Here is a 12407-nt window from a genome sequence, read left to right on the forward strand (position 1 = left end):
CAAATATGGCACCATCTCATGGAGGACCTGAATTATTCTTTTGTCAAGCGTATCCACACTGTATGCACTACTTGCCCTTTGGTCACTTAGTAACCATCTCAGTTATCAGATCACCTGTTGCACTGTGTAGTGCTTGTGTTTAAATAACCCTTACTTTACTTCATAATGGCTCCAAAAATCAAGAGTAGTTTCAGTTCTATCACAGGTATGTATGAACAGAGAATAATATAGTACATGTAGTGTTCAATTCTATCTGTGGCTTTAGGCACTCAAACTAAGCAAGGGGACTATTGTATGTACAAGAAAAAAGAATATAATACTTTGAAGGTTTTGACAAAAGGAATCCTTGGTATTGAGGCTTGATGTGTAGCTAATGTCAAAGGATGTAAAAGGAACTTGCTAAAACATTGATGTTATTTACTACCATGGCTAGTCTCATGGGCATGATATCCAGGCAGTGCATAAAAAATAAACCCACGCTTGAAAGGATCCTGTGTTTTTCTCTGTCCTGCTTCCATGCTCTTGCAATTCTTAATAGGCATTTTTGAACTAATGTTTTGTGAAATGAAATGTAATAGGACAACAGAGTATAAAAATGTCCACTGTCATTTCTTGCCACCTTATTTGTTTATATCAATAGTATTAGTAATGCTCTATGAACACAGAATACTATAGACTCATGTATGAAAATTCAGTGAGATGCACAGTATTAATGTGAAAAGAAGTAAGAAAGGAAGAGAGACTAATGAAGAGAAACAAAAATTACTGGATTGTATTTCCACTTTTCTAGAAAATGCTCTATACATAGCTTCCTTTTTTTACCTCTTTCTCAACTTTCTTCACTCCCACTTTATGCTCTCCTTAAAAATAAACACCATGGCTCAGATCCCTAGAGTAGGCCCTCTGGGTTTTCACACCTGAGTGTCACAGGGAGCAATAAATAACCTCCTGAGCAGAGGAAGCTGGGACCCAGAGCTAAACTGAAGACACTCACTGGGCTCAAAAAACAGGACAGATTACAAATTTCAACTCAAACATATCAACATTCAGACACCATTATCCTCCAATTCACACTTATACAACCTGCACAAAAAACACAGTTTTCACATCCCTAAATGAACCATTGCACACTGGTATACACCTGTACAAGCTATTATTTCAGCACATATTCTCTCATATAGCCTCACACTCACATATAACACAGGTCACAGAGCTCCAACCTCAGCATGCTCAACTTGTAAGCACACATTACTCACATAGGTACATTCTGGAAATCAGATTCCTCAAAAATCTGTGTTGAAAAAAAGAACTCAGAGTTCATTTATTGAAGACTAACTCTTGGGGGAAATTTGAGAAAGAGCCTTTATAGTGGCCCAGAGACAGGGCTGAATGTAATGCATTTGGAGGGATGCACTATTCCACCCAGAATGGTGCTTCAGCTCACTGTCTTTTTCCCTATTTACTTCTTTGCAAAACAACATTGCTTGTACCTAATTTTTCTGGTACTCATATACAAGATGCTCACAGAGTAAGAGCTTCCTTATAATAACCTTTAGAAATCTTCCGTTCAGGCAAGAATAGGCTAGGGAAAAGAGGGAAGAGCAGCTGGTAGTGACTCCAACTCTCCACTCTTCACCACCCAAGCTTTCCTTTAGTGGCTGGGGCCACTCTTGAAAGTCTCCAGGCAAATCAGAGGGGCTTTCTACTGTATCTTTCTCTTTGGAATTCAGGTGAGTAAAGTGAAATAGCATTAAATAACTGATATTACAATGCCTTTACAAAAAAAATAATAATTCAAATGTTGGCCATATATATAAACAGTTGAGATGAAAACACCAAATGTTAAATCAGGAGACTTGAGACCTAATTGTAGTTCTGACAGTAACAGGCTTTGAGGTTTGGGTGATATCAGATCACTTCTCTGAACTTGGACTTCCTCTTGGCAACACAGATGTGAGTATGATTATTATATTCTTTATCACTCCCATGTGATATAGAATACCTCCCATGCAGGTATAAGGTAAAGAGCTTGTAAAATTGTGGAGGGCATTGTTTTTGTGTCCAAACTTTTTAGTTTCATACACTTTAATTTTTTTTAAGCTAGAAAGACAAAGAGTGGGACAGATAGGGAGAGACAGACAGAAACAAAGAGAGATGAGAAGCATCAGTTCTACACTGTGTCACTTTAGTTGCTCATTGATTGCTTTCTCATATGTGCCTTGACCAGGGGCTACACCAATACTAGTGATCCCATGCTCAAGACAGCATCCTTAGGCTTCAGTCCAGCAACCTTTGGGCTCAAGCCAGTGACCAATGTGTCATGTCTATAATCTCATGCTCAGCCAGAGATCCTGCACTAAAGCCAGATGAGGCTGCGCTCAAGCTGATGACCTCGGGTTTCGAACGGAGGTCCTCTGCGTCCAAGATCAAAATTCTATCCACTGTGTCAGTGCCTGGTCAAGCCACTTTAATCTTTCTCAACCACAAAAACAGTGTGACATAAGTAAGCCAGCTGTTTTCATTCCCAATTTAGAAATGAGAAAATTTAGTCTCAAAAAAGTTATGAGAATTATTCAATGCTAAATAGTAAAGAAGTAGAAAAGCTGAGACTAGAATTACATTGTTGTCATTTTTTAAAATTACAGTTTACATTCTCTATTTTTCTATATTTCTTTCAGATGTACAGCATAGTTGTTAGACAATTATGAACTTTATAGAGTAGTTTCCATGATATTTTTAGTATCCACCTGTCCCAATAAATAGTTATTACAGGTTTATGACTATATTCTCTATACTGTAATTTGCATCTTTGTGACTATTTTGAACCTACCAATTTGTTGCTTTTTATAAATTCAGACTTCCCAAAGAAGAAAAGGAATTGTCCTAGGTCTCTTGTAATAGAATAAGGACTAAAATTCATGATTCTAGGCCTCTCATAAAAGGTTTTTTTTAAGAATTATAATATTACTGAGATACACAGTACATTATACTAGCTCTCTACAACAAAAAATAATTTACTCTTCCAGGATGTGTACTGTTGGTGAACTCTAGGATATTTCACTCCCTCCCTCAATTTACCTCTATTATCAATGACATTCTGAACAGGTCATTAACTCCACCATTGCACTGGTAGGTATACAGTGTACTGAACTGGTTCTACCATAGTTAGAAGTGCTGTCTCCTCAGCTAGCATAATTGATGCACATCTTGCTTTCATTCATGTTACCCTCAAGCAGGCACAAAACACTGTAGTTATTTAATCATGAAGCATTTGAGTATATTCAGGTAGCCTAGTATATTCTTTGTAGATACTAAAAGTGACATAGAAAATTAAGACATTTGGTGTATATCTGGGTAGATATGGTATAAGACACTGAATAAGTCAGTAAATCATTATGACATGAAGGCAAGGCGCCAATACAAGGCAAGATTCAATCAGAATTGAATCTTACAGTGAATATTGAGATTTTAGGTACAGAGATAGCTGTGTTGTGCAAAAGTTGCAATTGTGCAAAGATATAGTTCTTAGTTCAATAGACCTTTAAAAAGTAATGGATGAATAAAAAATATAAAAGATGACTAAAGTCTAGAGTAGAGGGGACGCTTCTGAGAGGCAAAGGCCTCCCAGATGTTAAACATACAGTTTTACTTATATGTAAAAACTAGAGAGGTTAAAAAAAACCCAAAAGTAAAAGGGCTCCTTGAGCAAAGGGAAGAGCATAAACTAAGAGCTAGAAAGTTTTCTATATGTAAACAAAAGAGAGTGAATGATGTGCAGGATGTAGTGGGAGATAAATCTGTAAGTATTGTTCTCATCTAGAAAGAAAAATCCTTAAATTCTTAGCTTGGTGCTTTGAACATAAAACTCAAAACATGAATTTTGAATATAGAGAAGGAAAAATGATAAAAATGGATTATATGTAATAGTATCTTTTAAGATTCTTGAACACATTAATGATAAACATTTCTCTTAGTCTAAAATAGATTGTTGATAGATCATCATTTTATGTGAATAAACCAAATACTTAATGTTACAGGACAGGTGTACTATCTTCCTTTGGATAGAGTCTTTTATTTGCCAGACAGAATGTCAACTTCCAACATTAGTGATGACAGGCTCCCATCGACTCTCTTCCTGATGGGGATCCCAGGACTGGAGTGGGCACACACCTGGATTGCCATTCCCTTTTGTGCCATGTATCTGGTAGCACTGGCTGGGAATGCTACCCTCATCTTTGTCATTGTCATGGACAACGTATTTCATGCACCCATGTACATCTTCCTTTGCCTTCTCTCACTCACTGACTTGGCACTCAGCTCTACCACTGTCCCCAAAATGCTGGCTATCTTGTGGTTTCATGCTGGAGAGATTTCCTTTGGTGGCTGCCTTGCCCAGATGTTTTGTGTCCATTCTATCTATGCTCTGGAGTCCTCAATTCTTCTTGCCATGGCCTTTGATCGATATGTGGCTATCTGCAACCCACTCAGATACACAATTATCCTCAACCATACAATCATAGGTAAGATTGGCCTTGCTGGGATATTCCGCAGTGTGGCTGTTGTCTCCCCCTTCATCTTTTTATTGAGGAGATTGTCCTACTGTCAGCACCATGTCATGGCACACACATACTGTGAGCACATGGGCATTGCTCGACTGGCCTGTGCAAACATCACTGTCAATGTTGTCTATGGGCTGACTGTGGCCTTACTGGCCGTGGGTCTGGACTCTATTCTCATTACTATCTCCTATGGTTTTATTCTCCGTGCTGTCTTTCGTCTTCCATCCCACGATGCCCAGCACAAGGCACTGAGCACTTGTGGCTCCCACCTTGGTGTCATCCTGGTCTTCTACATTCCTGCCTTCTTCTCCTTCCTCACCCACCGTTTTGGCCAACACCGAGTCCCCAAGCATGTGCACATCTTTCTGGCTAATCTCTATGTGCTGGTGCCTCCTGTGCTCAACCCACTCATCTATGGGGCTAGGACTAAGGATATTCGGAGTCGACTTATAAGACTGTTTCATTTGAAAATTTCAATATGAACTCTGAGAAAAGGTTGGAAATAAGAAGAGTAAATTTGTATGGTAGCTGTCTCAATGCATGTACATCGGCAGAAACCTATGATATCAGAGGACTGTGTTTATATGGGTGCAAACTCTGAAAAGGCCAGAAGAGTTGGAGATATCAATAATTACGTTGAAATGTCTTTTTATCCTGAGGTTCTTTGAGCAACTCTGAATAGCCCAGAAAGGTAAAAATATTTTTAATTTTGTCTCAGAAATATCTATGATTTACAAAATAGTGAGTCAATTACTGTTCTGAAAGGAGTCTCAGTTTCATGGTAAAAATTGTCTACTCTCAGTTCAAATAGAAAAAAAAATATTTGAGGTAAATTGAATTGAGATCCAATAGTTTGAGTGATTAAGCACACAGGATCTCAAATCAAAGTGCCTGGATTTGAATCCTGGTTCCTTCACTCCCTAGTTTTGTGGCCTTGAGCATTTTGTTAAATCTTTTTATGCCTCAGTTTGACAAACTGTTAAATGAAGGATAACGACAATATATAACTCTTAACGTTGTAGTGAGGAATAAATACATTTAAAAATGTCCTTAACATTTAACATGCTCAATAAAATAAATATGAAAAAGTTATCTGATCTTTTTAAATATTATTAGCCAAAGTACAACTTACTTAAGGCTGTTGTATATTATATCACTTCACAGGATTAGTATGATAAAGATATAACACATTTTCAAATATTTAGACAGTGCTTGTGATATGAATAGTGTTCTTTAAAACTCTATTTTCTCTACTTCTCTAGACTTCCATTTTGAAATACCTTTCTTTTTAGCCATAAAGTAATTTCTTATTTAAGATTTAAGGAAGATTGTTCAGAGGCCAGGTACTGTTCAAAATAATTCTTTCCTGGCCGGTTCATTCAGCGGTAAAGCGTCGGCCTGGCGTGCGGGGGACCCGGGTTCAATTCCCGGCCAGGGCACATAGGAGAAGCACCCATTTGCTTCTCCACCCCCCCCTCCTTCCTCTCTGTCTCTCTCTTCCCCTCCCGCAGCCAAGGCTCCATTGGAGCAAAGATGGCCCGGGCGCTGGGGATGGCTCCTTGGCCTCTGCCCCAGGCGCTAGAGTGGCTCTGGTCGCGGCAGAGCGATGCCCCGGAGGGGCAGAGCATCACCCCCTGGTGGGCAGAGCATCGCCCCCGGTGGGCGTGCCGGGTGGATCCAGGTCAGGCGCATGCGGGAGTCTGTCTGACTGTCTCTCCCCATTTCCAGCTTCAGAAAAATACAAAAAAAATAAAAATTAAAAAAAATAAAAATAAAATAATTCTTTATTGCTTTATTAACCTCAGTTCTAAAATACAGAAATTAGTCCACAGAAACTGCTCCCAATGGCCCCCAAATAACCCTAAGTTTAGGTATTTGTATGGACAATATCTCATATATTATCCAGAGTTTTTTGATGAAAAGAAATGTGATGTGTGTATCCAAATAGACTTGAATTTAAATTTTGACTTTCTCTTTTACTAACAGCTGCATAAATTAGGGCACACCACTTAACCCCAACCTTAGTATCATTGTGCATTATTGTTCCTTAATAAAAAAAATAAGCACTTAATAAAAATTAGTGGTAGTTGATAGTATTTAATTAAAAATCTTTAATTTATGAAAACTATGCTATGTTTATTATAATTGCATGTTCTAAAATCATTTATATTGTTTATATATTTACTTCTTGATTGTTGTATTTATTAGCATTCTAAACTTGATCAGATTAAGCATCTTAGGTCTTTTGTATGTATGCTAATATACTCTTAAATATTATAGAAAAGTTCTATAGACCATACTGGTATATATCAGATTTTCTGATGTATTAATAAATAAATGAATTATGTTTTTATTGTGCTATTACGATGAGTGATAACAATGTATGTCAAGCATAATGTCTGGCACATGATAAACATTCAACAGTTACACATTGCTTATTTTATATTACACTGGGCTGGTCAGCTGAAAACATATCCACAAATATCAGGACAGAGGGAAGGGAGAATTTTTCACTAAGAATTACAATTTAAGAAAGAGTATCACAAACTGCCTGGGTAAGACAAAAAGAGAAAGTGATAGTTTTGACCATGAAATAGTCCAAGTCTAACTATAGTTCACACTCAGGGAGCTACCAAGGACCAAGGCCAGTCATGTCTGTGGCCTCAGTAGAGCTCAGAAGAGAAAAAGCAATGTTAATCAGCTTAGCAATATATAAATTAAATGCAATCCTTATCAAAATCCCAATGTCATTTTTTAAAGAAATAGAACAAAAAGTCACAAGGTTTGTATAGAACCATAAAAAACCCCAAATAGCCAAAAAAATTCTGAGGAAAAAGAATGAAGCCAGAGGTATGATACTGCCTGACTTCAAATTATACTATAGAGCCACGATAATCAAATCACTATGATATTGGCAGAAAAACAAATATACAGACCAATGGAACAGAATCAAGAGCCCAGAAATAAAACCACATTTATATGGACAAATCATCTTCAACAAAAAAATAAAAAACACACAATGGAGACAAGAAAGCCCCTTCAATAAATGGTGCTGGGGAAATTGGAAAGCCACATGCAAAAGAATGAAACTTGACTACAGTTTTTTCCCCTGCACAAAAATTAATTCAAAATAGATCAAAGCCCTAAATATAGGATCCAAAGGGTGTAAAGAGGGACATATATAAGGTGATGAGAAATCATTTGACTTAGGGTGATGTGTATGCAACATAATCAGCAGTTCAAATGATGTGAAAATATTTACCTGAAACCTATGTATTCCTTTTGATTAAAGTCACTCTGTTAAAATTAATTTTCTAAATAAATTTTTTTTAAAAATAAGAGAAATGCAAAGGGTAGAACAGGAACAGGAAGAGAAGGAGGGACAGGACAGCTGTGCAGGAACAGCCACCAAGAGGACTGCTGAGAGAGCTTGAAGAGGTTGGGTGAGATCAGGTCCCTGGGGGCCACAAAGCCGGACAAAGATCAAAAGAAATGTGCAGCCCTTACAAGTTTTATAAATTTACTGAAACAGTGATGGATAAATCTCAATCAGGTCTTTGATAGGTTTATTGAGGTGAAATTGATATACAAACACTGTACATGTTTAGTGTATACGATTTGATTTGTTTGGACATATACATAACTTCATAGTCTGCATATTAAACATATTCATCACCCCTGAAAGTTTCTGTGTGTGTATGTGTGGGTGTGTGTTAATAATCTTCAATCAGTTTTAACTCAAGGCTGAAATAAGGTTAGTGGTTAACAGGAGAAAGCAATATTTTCCCCAAGTGATACTTCCCTGATCACCACAACCCAGTATTCAGTATTATTCATGCTGTCCAGGTTCATCCATGCTGTTTTAAGGGTAAGATTGTCTTCATTTTTATGGCTGAGTAGTATTCCATTGTATAAAATACACACGTAAAAAGAATTCAACTATTGAGGAAAGACAAAAGTCACTAATCATCAAGTATTTGCAAATTATTCAGCCTGCTCTTTCAGCCTGCCTCTGCTAGAGCCTTAAGCAACCTTACTAGACCAGTTTGTAAGTCACACATTGATTGAGAAGGAATCAGTGCAATGAGCAAATTGCAGAGAACAGTTTACAATGAGCCTAACCATGGAATCCTGCCATATTGGATATTCCTGTTCTTTTTGCCCTGAGTTTAGCTCTTTCAGTTTGTGCTGAGGGAGATACTTTTTTTATGATGCATAGTATTTCATAATTTATTTTTATATTTACTACTGTGCTGAGGGAGATCCTTTGAACATGGACTTTGAGTAATTAAGTCCCGATGAGGTCCTGAACAGCCAACCTTCTGAGTTCTCCCCAATGTCATAGCCCATTCTCAGATCTAACATTCACCCCATCACGCCCAAGTCAGTCTGTATGTGTCTCATACAACACACACACACACACACACACACACACACCCCTACATTCATTTTCTTGTGTATGTACAATTTTTATTAAAAATCCTTTTTCTGAGTCCAGAGGAAACTCTCTCTACCACCTCCCTTAACCTCCTACTTGATGGCCTCATTACTTTATTTTGATTTATTTGGTGCTTACTATAAATAAGCATAGTAAATTTCTTCACTGTGATTTGGATTACTCTCTGAGATTAGAGGAATTGGAGAGACTAAGCCTAGAGCCAAAGGTTATCAGAGAAGTGAAGATGAAGACAATGGCAACACAGAAAGCTGAACTGCCTACTTGGAGGCAACTGAAGAAACTTGCCCAGGAGGCAGAAAATGTTTTGATTGGGACTAAGACTCCAAAAACTTCCTTGACTTTGTTTCTGGCAATATTGGCTGTTGTGTCCATAACAATAAGAGGAACTAGCTATTCTTACTAAATTTATATTCCTAATTTCCTTTAAATAGACCTGATAATTGGAAAAACACTTCCTTTTTCTGTTTATGTTAATAATTCTGTGTGGCTTCCAGGACCACTTGACAGGTGTGGACCCTTAAGGCCTGAAGAAGAAAGACAGGTTATATCAAATTATTCTGTGGGATCAGGTGGATTACCCTTTTTTATAGGTGCAGGAGATCATTGTTTAAATATAAAATCACAGGGTTCATTATCTACTACATAGAATGGGTCACATCACCTTATTCTATATATATTCCAAGGGCAGACCTTTCAGACTTATATTCGCCTACCTTATATGTTCATGATTGGTCCTGTGTTCTGGAATGAATCAATTTATCTCATTACCTGTGTGAATTGATCTTTTTATACATGTATCAGTTCCTTTATTAATTATAATCAATCTGTGATTCTGTGTATATATTCAAAGCTAGCACAGAAGTCTGGATCCCTGTTTAGATGCATAGACAATGCCAAAAGTCGCCTGAAATGTATTTAATAGATGAAACTCTAAAAAAGATATATATGACACTTTTAGAGAAAAATTAAAATTGCTTTCTAGTACACTTTTATTAAGTAATATTGCTAATGGATTTTTTTAACTAAACCCTGTTAAACATTTAAAGTTATCAAACGCTTCTACAATAAGCGCATTAATTGTCATTGCTGTTTTATGTTTTATTTGTTTGTTTGTTTCTTTGTATTTTTCTGAAGTTGGAAACGGGGAGGCAGTCAGATAGATTCCTGCATGCACCCGACCGGGATTCACCTGGCATGCCCTCCAGGGGGCGATGCTCTGCCCATCTGGGCTGTTGCTCTGTTGCATCCAGAGCCATTCTAGCACCTGAGGCAGAGGCCACAGAGCCATCCTCAGCTCCTGGGCCAACTTTTCTCCAATGGAGCTTTGACTGTGGGAGGGGAAGAGAGAGACAGAGAGGAAGGAGAGGGGGAGGAGTGGAGAAGCAGATGGGTGCTTCTCCTGTGTGTCCTGGCTGGGAATCAAACCTGGGACTCCTGCATGCCGGGCTGATGCTCTACCACTGAGCCAACCAGCCAGGGCCTGTTTTATGTTTTTGTATTTGCTTAGTCTGGAGAAAGAGCAAAAGCAAATTGTGTCATTTCCGAGGACGAGCCTCCTTACAAGGAGGCTTAATGTTTCAGAATGAGATAAAGAAAAAGGGGAGAGATGTTGGAAAGAAGCCAAAGCACCAAGTGACTTTTTGTTCCCATCCTGAGGAAGTGAAGGTACAGACCAAGGATACATGACGAAAGGCAGTCGCGCATCCAGGGAAGGCCTCAGGGACGCGATGCTTGGCCCTGCTGGAGCTTTCTGCAGGTCAGAAATCAGACAGATGGTGTGGTGTTATGTCTCAGAAAGGGCAAGAGCAATCTAATCAGTTTTGCAAAATTAAATAATAAAATTAGACACTGTATTCTGCTTGTTAGTTTCTCACGCATGATGTCATGTGTCTGCTTAATAAATTGGATAGCTGATCTCTCCAAGTAACCTCAATCCTGGAGAGATTGGGGTCCTCTACTTGCAGTATTATTGCTGCCTCATTCCTTTGCGGCTGCTCTTCAAGAAACCCTGAAAACAACAACTATGCCTCTCTCTATTTTATTCTCTAATCTGGAGTAAGACTAATACTTTTAAAAGGCAAATCTAAAATTCACGTTGCTCTGATTAGAAAACTTGCATGCTCCCTCACTGCCAAGAAATTAAATGCCAACTCACTGGCTTAGAATTAAAGGTCCTCATGGTCAGTACTAAATGAATATTTCTGGCCTCAAATCTCAATTATTTTTCTTCACGATACCCAGATAGGACTATTTGTTATGCAAACTTGAACCACAATTCCTCAACTCCCAGAGGTTGCCCAGAATGTGTATACCTATTCAAACCATTTTCCAGGCCACAAGATCAGTGATGCCCTCCAAGAATACTTGGCTGGTCACTGCCAACAGAGATAACTTCTCTCTCATAATTCTCACAACTCTAGTTTTGCATCTTCTTTTGTACCTGTTTCTCTGCCTGCCCTGCATTATAGCTATGTGAGTCCTATCTCTTCTACTGACTCACTAGCTGCAAAAACTTAGTCCCGACTCCTTTTCCTTTAAATATTTATTTTGGGGGCAAATTCCTAAATTGTTTTTTAGGGTCCAGGTCCATAAGCTTAGTACCTATGTGTTTTTTTTTTGTTTTGTTTTGTTTTTGTATTTTTCTGAAGCTGGAAACGGGGAGAGACAGTCAGACAGACTCCCGCATGTGCCCGACCGGGATCCACCCAGCATGCCCACCAGGAGCGACACTCCGCCCACCAGGGGGCGATGCTCTGCCCGCGACCAGAGCCACTCTAGCGCCTGAGGCAGAGGCCAAGGAGCCATCCCCAGTGCCCGGGCCATCTTTGCTCCAATGGAGCCTTGGCTGCGGGAGGGGAAGAGAGAGACAGAGAGGAAGGAGGGGGGGGGTGGAGAAGCAAATGGGTGCTTCTCCTATGTGCCCTGGCCGGGAATCGAACCCAGGTCACCTGCACTCCAGGCCGACGCTCTACCACTGAGCCAACCGGCCAGGACCAGTACCTATGTTTTCTTCTATGTAATTCATTGTTTCAGTTCTTACATTTAGGTCTTTGATCCGTTTTGAATTAATTTTTGTGCAAGGAGACAAACCGTAGTCAAGTTTCATTGTTTTACATGTGGCTTTTCAATTTTCCCAGCACCACTTACTGAAGAGGCTTTCTTTTCCCCATTATGTGTTTTTGGCTTCGTTGTCAAAGAATTTTTGTCCATAAATATGTGATCTTATTTCTGGGGTCTTGATTTTGTTCCATTGATCTGTATATCTGTTTTTCTGCTAATATAATGCTGTATTGATTATCATGGCTTTATAGTATATATATTTTTTACTTTTTTAAAATTAATTTTAATGGGGTGACATTGATAAATTAGGGTACTTTTGTTCAGAGAAA

At 38.6% G+C, this 12407-nt stretch overlaps 1 protein-coding gene across 1 annotated transcript; it reads left to right on the top strand.

Moving 5' to 3' along the window:
* The first annotated feature begins 4028 nt into the window (after window positions 1–4028).
* LOC136318455 (olfactory receptor 52D1-like) lies at window positions 4029–5066 on the top strand. Its single transcript, XM_066250786.1, is given in 2 exon segments — window positions 4029–4064; window positions 4067–5066. Coding segments are annotated over 2 exon segments (1011 nt in total). The 3' UTR covers window positions 5042–5066.
* Window positions 5067–12407: the final 7341 nt, after the last annotated feature.

The sequence above is a fragment of the Saccopteryx bilineata genome, chromosome 1 (assembly GCF_036850765.1).
Source record: "Saccopteryx bilineata isolate mSacBil1 chromosome 1, mSacBil1_pri_phased_curated, whole genome shotgun sequence".
NCBI classification, from domain to species: Eukaryota; Metazoa; Chordata; class Mammalia; order Chiroptera; family Emballonuridae; genus Saccopteryx; species Saccopteryx bilineata.